General features: G+C 46.9%; 1 protein-coding gene and 2 long non-coding RNA genes across 11 annotated transcripts in view; 1 reads left to right on the forward strand and 2 right to left on the reverse strand.

The window, feature by feature from the left end:
- Nucleotides 1-12,616, forward strand: part of chd9 (chromodomain helicase DNA binding protein 9) — a 43,030-nt gene that overhangs the window by 4,896 nt on the left and 25,518 nt on the right. For 5 of the 8 annotated variants that reach the window (XM_088370204.1, XM_088370205.1, XM_088370207.1 and 2 more), the window contains exon 3: nucleotides 11,174-11,598. In XM_088370204.1, the coding sequence (XP_088226330.1) occupies nucleotides 11,174-11,598 (425 nt within the window). Of the gene's footprint in view, nucleotides 1-3,498; nucleotides 3,627-8,566; nucleotides 8,788-11,173; nucleotides 11,599-12,616 lie in introns of those variants that run through there. The other 3 variants (XM_088370211.1, XM_088370212.1, XM_088370210.1) reach the window with 3 other exon arrangements.
- LOC148400902 (uncharacterized) lies at nucleotides 688-1,306 on the reverse strand. The gene is made up of 3 exons (XR_015857389.1): nucleotides 1,154-1,306; nucleotides 1,004-1,073; nucleotides 688-910 (listed from the first exon to the last, which is right to left on the reverse strand). It is a non-coding gene; the product is annotated as an uncharacterized LOC148400902 (long non-coding RNA).
- Nucleotides 7,371-9,280, reverse strand: LOC148400903 (uncharacterized). 2 transcript variants are annotated; one of them, XR_015857387.1, is made up of 2 exons: nucleotides 8,181-9,280; nucleotides 7,371-7,790 (listed from the first exon to the last, which is right to left on the reverse strand). It is a non-coding gene; the product is annotated as an uncharacterized LOC148400903 (long non-coding RNA). The 2 variants fall into 2 exon arrangements; XR_015857386.1 differs by having other exon boundaries at nucleotides 7,371-7,842.

The raw sequence follows: 12,616 nt of genomic DNA on the forward strand, positions 1-12,616 counted from the left end.
TTGGAAATGTATTCAGGGACGTTTTTTTATGTTTAGCGGGCAAATATCTCCATCCACAGTTGTTTCATGAAATAAAACACATACTTGCGCAACACACAATCCAAGCAGAAACAACTTTAAGTGATACAATATTACGATATGTTTGGAAGAGCGACATAAAAACATCCGTATGATACCAGTTCATTCCTACACCTTGAACATTACAAATGAAGATTGAAAGAATATTTCTGTCCTTCCTCGAGTGTAATGGATGTCAATCTGACCAGTTGGGTGATGTTTAACTAATTTTGCTCAGATAAAATGCACTGATGCCAAGTGGGAAATTGTCTCGCTTTGGGCAGGAGGGTAAGAGAAAGCCCGCGGAAAAGGACGATTAAGACGAGCGCCCGTCCAGCCAGACTTGTCTATCTTCCCCGTACACCGACAGCAGGTCAGGGCTGATTAGGCTAAGAGTGGAGTGTCTTCAGGACTTAGCTGTAAGCATACTTAGGGCTATATCAAGATGTGGGTCAGGGCAAGCCAGGAGCGCACTCGAGTGGAGTGTGGGGGGAAGGTTGCACGCTGTTGCGGTAGCTGCCACAGTGGCCGCAAGTGCTGGCGCACGCATGAGCGAGGCGAGGCTGTCGGAGGAAGGGGGGGGGGGAGAAGAAGAAAAAAAAAAGTGTGGCTGAAGGAGAGCACTCCGGGGAGGGGGAAGGGGGAGATGAGGAGAGCAGTGGAAAAAGACGGACAGCTTAGGAAAGAAAGGGAAGGAATCAGACAGCAAGGAAGAGCACGAGTGGGAGAAAATAAATGGCGGGTGGGTGTGGGGAGATGCCGGGGGATTGCCTGAGCTGGCTGTAACAGGCTTCAGGCAGATCCCGGATCTTGACTTGGCGAGTTCTCGAGCAGCATCCCCGGCAGACTCTGGCTAGTGAGTGACACATGTCGAGAGGCATAATCAGACCAACTCTGAGCATGATCATGTGAATTCTGACACAGTGGTGCTGTCGTTTTACATTACCTCGGATAGAATCTTGCAACTGTAATGTCCGAGGTTGATTTCTGGTTGGAATCGATAGCCGAGTAAATATCTTTAAACCCAGAAAAACAGGTGAGTCGTGATTGGCCGTATGTCACATAGCGCCAGGTGCCGACACCGAGCAAAACTTACAAGCGCCCTTTATGATGTAATCATGGTGGCAGGCATATGTTGCGCTTGTCATCATGGAAATAACTTTGACGGCGGTCGAAATGTACAGAGACCCGGCTAACGTTATCTTCATCAGGTGCATCAACACGAATCTCACTGATTTCCGCTACGTTTATTTCACCTCGTCTCTTTTCTGATTCGGCTTCATACGGCGTAGAGCGAGGATCGTGTTACGACGATTATTCGTCAAAATGCTCACCTTGCGTTTCAATCTGAAACGCTGACACGGTTTCACCGACTTCACGTACCGTCGACCGAATAGCTTCGCTTTCATCTCCGGCTTGATGCTCATCTTGAGAATTGTCACATGATCAAATCTGGAAAAACAGGTGAGTGGTGATTGGTCGTCACCTTAACCCGAAGGTGCTGTGATGTCATTTTCAGTGCATATTCCTCTTTAAAATCGGAAGACGAGATAGGAAAAACACATGTTTACCAATTTGTTGACTTGAAGGTCGTGTAGTTGGCTAGTAATTTGAATTTATACTAATCACCAGATTATGGCTGTCACTTGAAAGTGGCTCTGGATCTCCTCCCAGCCTTTCCTGTAATGTCAGACAGTCGATGCAGGGGGTGGGATAGGAGTTCGGAATAGCTTCCTCACAGGCACGTTTTAGTCATAAATGGGCAGGTAAAAAATTGACTTCATTGTTTAATTTCACACTTGACGGGTAGGGAGGTACTCCAGAGACCGAAGAACTAAAGCTGTTAAAAGTCACTTTTTAGCCGCTATGTCTCCTCTAAGGTCATGTTTGCATTGACTCTGCTAGAACTATGTGGCCATAGACCAGATATGAATGCATGCTCTGAAAGGTCTGTGTAATAGTCTCAGGTCAACGCAAGGCTCCGCATTTGCTTCCATTTTGGGCCAGAACGCATCTAGGAGTCGATGGCAATCTGTAGTCTTTGCCGCGTGTCCAAGTGCGACCTCTTTTCAAGCACAACTGGCCGACGCCGGCGTCTTTGTCCTTTATCGAGACCCTTTTGACTGGACCCTTTGTCCGGCCCCCGTGTCGACGCTCGGCGGCTGACTGTGCTAAACGTGTGCAGTGATTTGTGAAGAGCCTGCTGATGGTGGCGTGTTTGCTGAGCAGGCGAGGCATGGAGGGGTGTTGGGCAGGGGAGTAGCGGCCCATTCTCCACTCCCCCGCAGTGAATCTGCCTAATTAGGATTGATCACCAAATGCTGCAACAGTCAGCTCGCAGGTGTGACGAGCCTTTCGGGTTCAAGATGGTCATCGTCCTGGGGGCTGATTGTTAAAAACAAGTGATGGACAAATGGGAAGGTGTTTACGTTTCTTTCAACTTGTTTATGACCTTTGAGATGAGATCAATTTCATTTCTTTGCAAATTCAGAAATCCTTTTTATTAAACCTAAAGGCACCGATGTTTGCCGTAAAACTTCATATAAAAGTCGAATTAAACACCAATGATAAATAATCAGTGGTCATAAACCTCAGACATCGTATTAACTGTTGCTCACAAGTCTAGCGTGAAATCAGTCTGACAGACGCAAAACAGTCATCACAAGTGACAAGCCGATGGAACGTAGCCAGTCTTTTATTTCATTACCCGGTGATGTCATGATTTTTAGGCAGTCACTGGGTATCCCCAGTATGACAAGACCATTCCATAAGACTCTTACGGTATGAGTCACGTAAATCCTTGCCGATTCTTCCGCTTGGTCTTCGCCACGGTATTGTCGTGTTTGAATTTACACGGGACAAATGATCAACATTAGCACACAAGCTTGGCTGTGAACAGGAAATTGCACACAAGAGAGAAACTGACTTAAGTCTCAATCTTATTCCACTGTTATCAATCAGGATCAAACTGTGCTGGTGCCTGGTTAACTGGATGCCGCCACTTGTCCTCCCCCACCTTGCCGTGCCTGTGGGTGACTGAGGCCAAGCTCGTGTGCTCCAGTCTGCGTCACGCTCGCTTCGCCGCCTGCTGACCTCACGAGGTTTATATAACTGGCAGGCAACGAACGATCGGCGCGGACGAGCTCGGGTGGTGGCGGAGGGGGGTGGGTGCACGATTGGCCCTGAAAGGCGACACCCAGCGCCGGTTTAATGCGACACGACGTGCAGATTTTACACGCAGCTGCCGCACGGCCCTGTGGAAACCTGCTGCTTCTGTGAACCCCCGCCTCTCTTCCGCGCTTGCTAAATCTTCCCCTCCCTCGCCGTGTCAAGTTGTCTGCCTGTTTGCACTCGGCCCATCGGCGCCTCTGCTGGGAGGCCCGACAGATAAGAAAGGGCGGGCGGCTGCGGGGGGAGGGGGATAAGCGAGGGTCAGCGGTAAACAGGATGTTAGGCGGTTGAAGCGGAAGAGGCGGGTCTATCAAGGGGAAAAAATGGGAGGGAGGAGTGAGGCTGAATTTGACAAGAGTGTGCCGAGCATGTGGGAAGCTTCAGCTACCGTACCGTAGGTCTGAATTTCAACTTTTCACCTTTTGTCTTGTCCGTCCTTTTGCCGTCGCGTGCATTCCGCGTGACGTAAAGGCCAGCGAGCGTTTATTTTGGGCTGAAGTCGAGGCAGCCACAAATATGGAGTGCCGCCGGCGCGTGTGGTTGGAATGCAAGCATTGTGACGCCAGGCAACTGAACTTTGTTTGACCTGCCATTTGGCAGAGAAAAAATACTTTCTCGCTCTGGGCATCCAAACATGAGGAAAAACCCTTGGACATAATGCAAAGTGTTATCTCAGGAAAAAGTGGCTACCGGCAGTAAATAGCCGCACCGTGCCCTTGTGCTTACAACAGAAACCTTTTTCCAATCAGGCACTATGTCACACATGGTCCACGGATCACGTGTTCCACAGTCTAGACTTACGGTGCACAAGTTCTTTTGTTTTTGAAGGAATGCAGATGTCAAATAAAATTGTCCCTAAGATGTCTTTAACATTGGAATGATATTTTCAAGAAATATTTCTATGCAAAACACTTTCAGAGTATAAATATAAACCAAACGACTATCAGGACCTAATTTCTTCAAAAGCCATTTCATCACAAGTGTTACGCTTCCCTGATTTGCTGGTTGTTACCTTTTTTGTTGAGCTGCTTGGGGTTGGGAAATTTTTCAAACTCAAATAAGTCGACTGGAGAAACAGGTTGACATAGAATCTCTGTTGTGAAGCTACGCTAGTGTCACATGCGTGACTAACGTAGAATTATCCACTCTGGCATTTCCTTTCTTTGAGTATACCCAACCGTGTTCTGTATTCAAACTCCCTATAAACGTTTGTGTTTTTTTAAGCACCGGTGACTTGATTGTTGTCAGTCTGGAAGTAGGGGCGGGTAAGACATATCTGGATTCCATTACGTGTCTTCTGTATCCCGCCACCAGCTTGTTGTTGTATTATTGTTAACGGCAAAATGACTTTGACGCAAATTATTGGAAAATGTGACTATTCAGATAATGGAAGACTGTTTTGTCTTTGCTTCAATTACTTGTTTGGTTTACATCCATCCACCTCTGAATGTGAAATATTAAATGTTACTATGATAAATTAACCAAGAGATCCATTGTGAGAGGCAGCTGACCAGCTAAATAGTTCTCTAATTTCTGTGTTGACCGCTGAGGAATTTAAAACAGCTGAAACGTTGCATTGTATTTATCACAACTGACTGCCAGCATGTAAACATTGGCTATATCGATCAATATCCTATTTGATCAGATCTTGGAATATTGTCTTTTGACCATAAAAGGGCCCATCACAACTCTGATCCAGTTTTGTGATGACAGCCAAAGGCAGAAAATTGCCAGGTTGGCAAATTTCTTTGAAAGTGTGCAGGGTGTGCCTTGTGCCAGGGAATAAACGTTACCGGCGCTACCTGGCGCAAGTTTGACGATTGGCAGAGGTATAGATACAAGTACGGAAGTATGTCAAAATTCCAATTCGTCATTCGGCTTTAACATCTTTGACAGAATTGTCAAAATATGAAATTCCAGATAAATTGTTCTGGATGTGATTTTCTATACGTTGGCAGCGCTGAGTCTTGGATTTGCGAGCCTTCCTCTAATTTAATGATTATGATTAGAAGCATTTAATTGCCTCAAAGTGTTTCTCCCGCTTTAGTTAGGGGGCTTTACTGACCGTGAAACAGGCCTTCATTTAGAGTGATAAAGTTTAATAAACGATCCAGAATGGGTCCCACTGTTCTGTATAATTTGCACAGTTTATGGTCATCGCCAGTCTTGCTAGCAAATCCCCGAAATGACAGACCTTTAATCTTGTTGACTGAAGACCTCCCCATAGCTGACACTTTACGACGCAGGGACAGTTGCCCTAATTAGAGCCTCTACTTGATATTTAAGTCAAGTCACGGCTGTTTGACAAAATAGTAAGTAGAACTGAATAGACGGTCCGATGTGTTCAACTTGACCATAACACTGAGCAGTTCCAACCTTTTCTGTTGAAACTGAAAATATCCAAAAGATCAGAGCTCACATTCGTTCTAAAATAATTTATGTATAGGCTGTAAAGTAGGCGTGAAAACCGGACAGGCCAAGCGGTATTGAAAATGGAAGAATGGGCGTATGTCAACTTCTTCATCTTCCAGCCGCTCAAAATGGCTGGTGGGTAGTCGGGCATTATGTAAATTTGCCGCACAGAGAGGTTTATTGTGGTTGGGCCGAGCGGCATCTGCACAAACTGGCACTGTACAATTCCAGCTTTGGCGGGCGGCCATGGGCCCGGTGTTCCAACTGAGCCCGTTTCATGTGATTTTGCGGAGAGCATGCGCTGCGAGCGTGCACTCTTGCTGCTTCACTCGTGCCGTGATTCCATCTGGGCGGTCACGGCGCAGTAGGCCAGATAGCGCAGGGGGTCCGGTGCAGTGATAATGCACTGATGAGCTTTTCAGCTTCTTCTCCAGAGGGGGGCCGGGGTAAGCCTCAGCTGCTATATTGCACCTCGCGACTTAGGGTAAAGGATCGTTAATGCGTGCGTTTGTGTTTAATTAGCCGAGGAAGGCATGCTGGGCATCTTGTTGACTTGAATTTATATTCGGAATTTCAAGCGTCAACATCTCGAGAAACTTTTCCCCTACTGCATGACGAGACCTGCTCGAAGTCACTCGCCAAGGTTATTACTCGAAATAGACAGACTTGTAATGATATCAAATCTAAGATGCTTGAGGCGGCAACAGTCGTGAAATTTGTAATTCTACACCAGTCATTGAGTGGAAATTGAATGTGAGAACTCTTTCCAGAAGTTAACGCTAAAAACCTGAAGCAAATTTTATTTTGTCACAGCTGTAGACCACCACACAGGAGCTAAGATAGGGTTTGATACCTACTTGGCTTTTTTGGAAATGGACCTTGAGCTCAAATTGCCCAACCATGCCGTAGTCACTCATTTTCAGCCCCTTTTCTTTTTTTAAATGGAGAGAGAAGAAGGCGAGGGATGAAGTGTCAAGAGATTATCACCTGTAGCTGTGTAGCCACCCACTCGCCCGTTCTTCTTCTGAAAGCGCACAGTCCCCTCCCCTTCCTGTGCTGCTTCCCCCGTCCCTCCTCTCCCTTCATCTGCGTTTCAAGTTAGCCGCTCCCCCTCGAGTACAAAGCACCCGGGCCTGTTTGCAGAGTAACCCTTGACTCGCCGCTCAGCCTGGAGCCCATGTGACTGCTGAAGCACCATTGTTGACATTTGCAACACACGTTGGCAATGGCGGCTGCCTTTTTTTGTATGTCCATCAATAAGCTTGTTTGCTGAATTTTTTTGTATGGCTTTACTTTGAACAGGGACTTATTTATTTTGTTAGCTATCCTGCGCTATTTGCTGAAAAACCTGCCTATTTGCTGTTTCTGTGCTCTTTTTGATATGTCCTAAGACGCCACAAGATGGCAGCAAAGTTATTTTAGAACTCAGATGTTGATGATCTTGTCCGGTACTTTGGACTTGGACTCTGATGATTTCTGTCCCTTTCCCAGAATGATAGTGGGCACTCGTTGCACTCTCAATGCGTGTTATCAAATGATGCATTAGTGCCACCCCAGTTTCAAAGTCCAAACTCCAAAGCGCAGCCTGGAAGGTGAATCGGATGCCCGTTGCTGCTCTCGTTGTCTTTTTGTCGCTGGATTATTGTCTGTCCGTGGAATGCCGACTTCCTGTTTGAAAGTGTAGACGTGTTTTGCAGTGACTGTCCCTTGGAGTGTAAAATAAGACAATGTTCAAGTTAGTCAACTTTTATTTATTTTTCCAACATTCATCAAATACCAACACATTCAAACTCGGCCGCTGCTCTGGGTAATATTTGAATGTGTTTGGTTCCTGTTTACCAATCCCCTTTACCTTTCATGTGACTTACATTAATGTGGAATCTTTAGATCTTCATGAAGATTTGAATCTTTATTATCTGTTGCTAACCTAGGCCAGGTCTCTCTCAACTAACTGTACCTGGCTCTGGGCCCGCCATGTGTCTTTCCTGGTGCCATGTGCCAGCTGTTGCACATGTCCGCCTGCGTTGAAGGGGTGGGGGGGGGGGGGGGGGGGGTTTGGTTGTTGTGGAAAGGCCAGCAGCGTCTTCAGACCGCCGGAAGAGCTTGCGCCTCTCTTGGATCGGTAGCCGGAGAGTCCCAGGATTTTTTTTCTAAAATTAAATTTTCTAACATTAAATAAATCATCACATCGATGACTGTAACCTACAAAAAAAAAAAAGGGACAAAAGGGTTATCCAGTACTCTGAGGGTTAATTTGTGAAAGTTAATATAATAACTGCTAGCACCATCTGCTGGCCTACTTCCTTTACAAAGAGAGAGAGCGAGAGAGAGAGAGCAAGAGAGAGAGGGGGGGGAGCAACCGAGAGAGAGAGAGAGAAAAAAACGAGACTGGGTTTTAACGACATCTCTAATATTCATGCTGATGCATTTTGCTGCTTTGTGCTTTCATTTTCCTGCCGGAGATCGCCGCGTTCACGCCGCACTTGACTGGGAAACGGACCAAAAAAGAACCCAAGCCTTTTTGAAAGGAGTTTACCTACCTTATCCCGGGACAAGGAGGAAAAGAAGGGAAGGAGAAATCAATGACCCGGCGGTAGGGGAACTGAGAGAGCGAAGGGGCAGCCGGTGCTTCTTGGACTGCCACGCACCTCCTCTGCCTCTGCTCCCTCATCACCCCGTGAAGAGACAAACGTGGGTGAGGGAGGGAGTAAAGAGGGAGAGAGAGAGAGACAGAGAGAGAGAGTGGGGGTGAGAGAGCTCCCATGCACTCCTCTTGAGCCCTGCCCGCTGGGGGAGGAGGAGGAGGAGACAAGCCACTCCGGCGTTCACGCACCGCCTGAGGAAGAAGACGAGTGGACCGCCGCCGCCGGAGGAGGAGGTGGTGGAGGAGGGGAGGCAAAGCAGTGGGGAGGGGGAAGGGGAAGGGGGGGGTACACACTCACCACTCCAGGAAGGAGGCTGTGGAAAAGTGTATTTATTCCGGAGAAGGAGCGTCGGCGAGAAAACCCGGCGAAAGGGCAACCAGGCTTTTGTTAGCCGGTCACACAGAGAAGGAGAGCGAGAGAGAGAGAGCGAGAGGGAGGGAGTTTGTAGGGGGAGGTAAAGAGGAAGAAAAAAATGTCTACAGTGAAGAGGCCAAGAGGAAGGGTAAGTGAGCTCTGGGAGGGAGGGGTTGGTGCGAGGGGAGGGGAGGAGCCGGCAGGAACTGAACAACCTACTCGACTCATGCTGCACTGCCGCCATCTTGAACTCATTGCTGCTTTTTTTCCCCCTCTTCCCCTTCCTCACCCTCCCTTCCCTCTCCCTGCCATACTCACATGCTTTGCTTATATAGAGCCGACGATGATACATTTTTCTCTACCGCGCCCTGCCCCCTTCGCCGCTCTCCTAAACGCCTTTCTCGTTTAATTCACGTGTTTGTTTGGGCTCGTCACTCACTCGCTCTCAAATCAGAGCGTGGCTCTCTACCTGTTTACGTTTCCATGAGGTAATATTCGTCCAAAGCGCAGTACCTGAAGCTCGTATTGTCAGTTATTTATGGCCGTGTGTTACAAAGCAGCAACGTTCTGCCTTTACACACAATCTAGCTTGTTTTTATATTTCACTCCTCCCCTTGCTGCGTGTGCTCTCATGTTCCTCCACTCCTAGTCATTACTTTCAACCCTTCCCCCATTTATCCATTCAATGAGAACATTCCAGTGTGATCCGGTAAAATTTCGACCTAATGGTCTCGGCGGCGTGGCGCACGTGACTGCTCATAATGCGGCCTTTGTGTGCCCTTGTTTTTGTTGGCTTGCCTCCAATGCACGTCGGTACACATGTTGCTGGTAAACTTGTAGCAGGGGGGTAGTTTTCACAACAACCTAGTTAAACAAGACGTTTCACGTACGGACCTGGGAAAAATGACGGGTTACGGGGGAGTGTTCCTAAACCAAATTTGTCATAAGTTAGAATCGCAGTGTTTTGAAAGGAAAACAATTCTGGGCCTTAAATATAAAGTGCCTTCTTCTGCCGGCTTCTTTTGACGATCTGTTATCGTCTGCATGTGTAAGGAAAAACCTGTCTTTACGATTCAGGTAATAAAATGATTGCAAAGTTAACATAACAGGTTTTTCCAAAATGCTGACTTTTCTTGTACTATCTGCTACTCGGACTAGCCCTTCTCTGTTTGGTTGACAAGTTTCCGTTAAAAATACCCACTAAATTCTGAGTTTGGGTTCCCCGAGTCTCCGAAATGGCCATAACCTTTCAGATGACGTCCTCAGCCCAATGGAACATTCTTCTTGAGAAAAGTAGTGTAGGCGTTGGAATAGATCATGCACCACCTTATTCATAACTTTTGTTGTTGTTGATTATTTGTTCTAGACTATTTTAGAGACCCTTGAATTGCCCATTCCATGTGTTTTGGAAAAAATACACAAAGGTGGTCAGTGGGGGAGTTTATATGCCTCATGACCACATCGTACAGATTCAAATCCCCGTCGGCATATCTCTAAGTGGTGTCTACATGGTCTTCCTGTGGTAATGTGGCTTCTCCCAACATTCCAAAAACATGCATGTGATGTTCATTTCATTCTGCCCGTCAGTGTGAATGTGAGTCTTAATGATTGTTGTGTCATTGGCCGCAGATCTTGCCCAGATTTAGCAACGATAGGATGTGGTGTCTTGGTGGTTACTGCAATGAGGATAAACGGTAAAAAAAGAAATTGGATGGACATCCCCTAAAGTTTGCATTGTGGATGGGAATGATAACAAAGTACTCAGACTTGTCCGTTTTCGGTGTAGGTTGGCACTTGTCCATTTGTGGGTCTCTGGGAGTCAAAGCCCACGTCACGAGGCCTCACTGCAGTCACGCTATCATTTACATATGATCATGTATCAGCCCTGCCTGGATTATTTACGACCTCAAGGCTCGAAGCTACACCGAGACGGTGTTTACCTTTATTCCCCGTGTGACTTCATTTCAGCGGACTTTACACATGGCACACATTTTCAAGGTTACTTTCTGCCTGCTCTAGATTAATTGAGAAAATGTTGGCTTTTTTTAAGCCGAAGGTCTTCTAGGGACCATTTGAACAAAGAATTTCAAAATTTTTTAGGTGTTTATTTGATTGAATGATGGACTACAATTGTTCAACTCAAGATAATGACTTTGATAACATCCCTTCTCGCAAATTACACTTTTTCTGTACTGCTAAAATGGCCAAAGTTGAATGATTACTTACAACCGTCAAATATTTGCTGGTACTTGGTATTCAAAAATCCGCTTTTGGTTAAAACCCTGGAAGCTAGGAGTTGGTCCACATAACTGTTTGTTTGCAAAGTGACACCACCCATGTGAAGCGGTCTCAATAATTTACATCAATCCTATGGGCGGGAACCCGTTTTGGGAGGTCTCCCTCCAGAAATGACACTTTCCACTATATTCTTGAATCCATTCAGATGTGCCAGTACCCAAAAATCTCCCAAATTGTATTCATCCAAGATTAAGTCAGCAACTTTGGCTAATTTCTTCTTGTTTCTTTTTCCATAGCCTCGAAAGAACACCAATGGTCCCGCGAGCCACGTCCGGGCGCTCAGTCCTGTGATGAAGAGCAGCTCGTCGTCCTCCTCTTCATCATCCTCGTCGTCGTCATCTTCATCCTCGTCCTCGTCCTCGTCTAGCTCTCCCTCGGAGAAGAGGACGCCGCGGCGGACGCACCTCCAGACGGAAGTTGTGCCCTTGGACAAGCAGGAAAAGGCCAATCGGATCATATCGGAGGCCATAGCTAAAGCCCGCCAGCGCGGCGAGAAGAACATCCCGAGGATCATGAGCCCGGAGAGCTTCCCCAGCTCGTCGTCCCAGCACAAAAGCCACCAGGCGCATAAAGGAAACGGCAAAACGCGGTCCAAATTTAAAGCCTCCAGGAAGGCCTCCATCGTCCCTTCCTCCGCATCCAAACAGAAGCCCAAGATAGGGTACGTGCTTCTCTTCTTTTACTCCTTTGACCATCATAGCATCAACGTAGAGTCACGTCACTAATCCCCGTTGTAAAAATGATTTAATGCTCTGGTTTCTGAATGAAAATGTTGGGAATCCACGTGTGAAAAATGTACACAATGTACTCTGCATGTCAACAGTGTCCCCCTGCCATCTTGGCGGTCGCATTTACACGTCAACTCTGTTACGCTTCTTTTCCACTGGATTATCGTTGAGACAATACCAAATGCCTCTCTGCTTGATTTATATACAGTGTGTGGTGTGACAGTTTTAGCCTGTAATGAGTGTGAAAGGCACCGTATAGAACAGAACAAGCTTATATCTGGATTTTTACGAGACTGTATACGAAGCTACCCTATAATCATGATATCTGCTGCATATGGAGATTTACATTTGCTCGGGTGAGTTTACGGTTGCTCAAAGTTCAGACTTTTACAGCGTGCCGTGACAATAAAGCAGGCACGAGCCGTCGGGAAAGGGCACAGGTGCAGACAAAAGCCGCATTCACAAGTGACGCTGGTTTGTCGTGTATACAAGCGAGTGAAATTTGCCTTCCCCATCTCCCTGCTGTACTGTTTGAGTGGGGCTGAATAGTTCCAGGCCGCACCCCCGCGCGTTTCCATTGGCAGCGCAGATGTGAAGTCTGAATCTGCTCATGAATGAATGAGTGAATGTGGTAGTGTTGTAGAATCCTTGCGAGCGTATTTATGTCGCCCGTGTTCATTAGTCGAAGCGGGAATGCATCGCGAGCGAGACTGTCCCGTTTATCTCGGCCGCTCGCGTGCTAATTTGGCGGCACCGCTTAAGCCACCTTTTCCTCAAAATTTTCAACGAAAGCACCGTTTGATCATTTATCTTAAAAGGTGAAATATTGCTCGATGAGATAGCTTAAGCGCTTTCCCTCCACAAGCACCCCTGCGCCGGAGTCGACCAACGGAGCGTTTAATCAAATGCATTCCCAATTGGTCTAATTTCTGTCTTTCAAAAGGTAGCACC

The sequence above is a fragment of the Syngnathus floridae genome, chromosome 3, assembly GCF_059516105.1.
Source record: "Syngnathus floridae isolate MCC-2025c chromosome 3, RoL_Sflo_1.0, whole genome shotgun sequence".
In the NCBI taxonomy this organism is placed as follows: Eukaryota; Metazoa; Chordata; class Actinopteri; order Syngnathiformes; family Syngnathidae; genus Syngnathus; species Syngnathus floridae.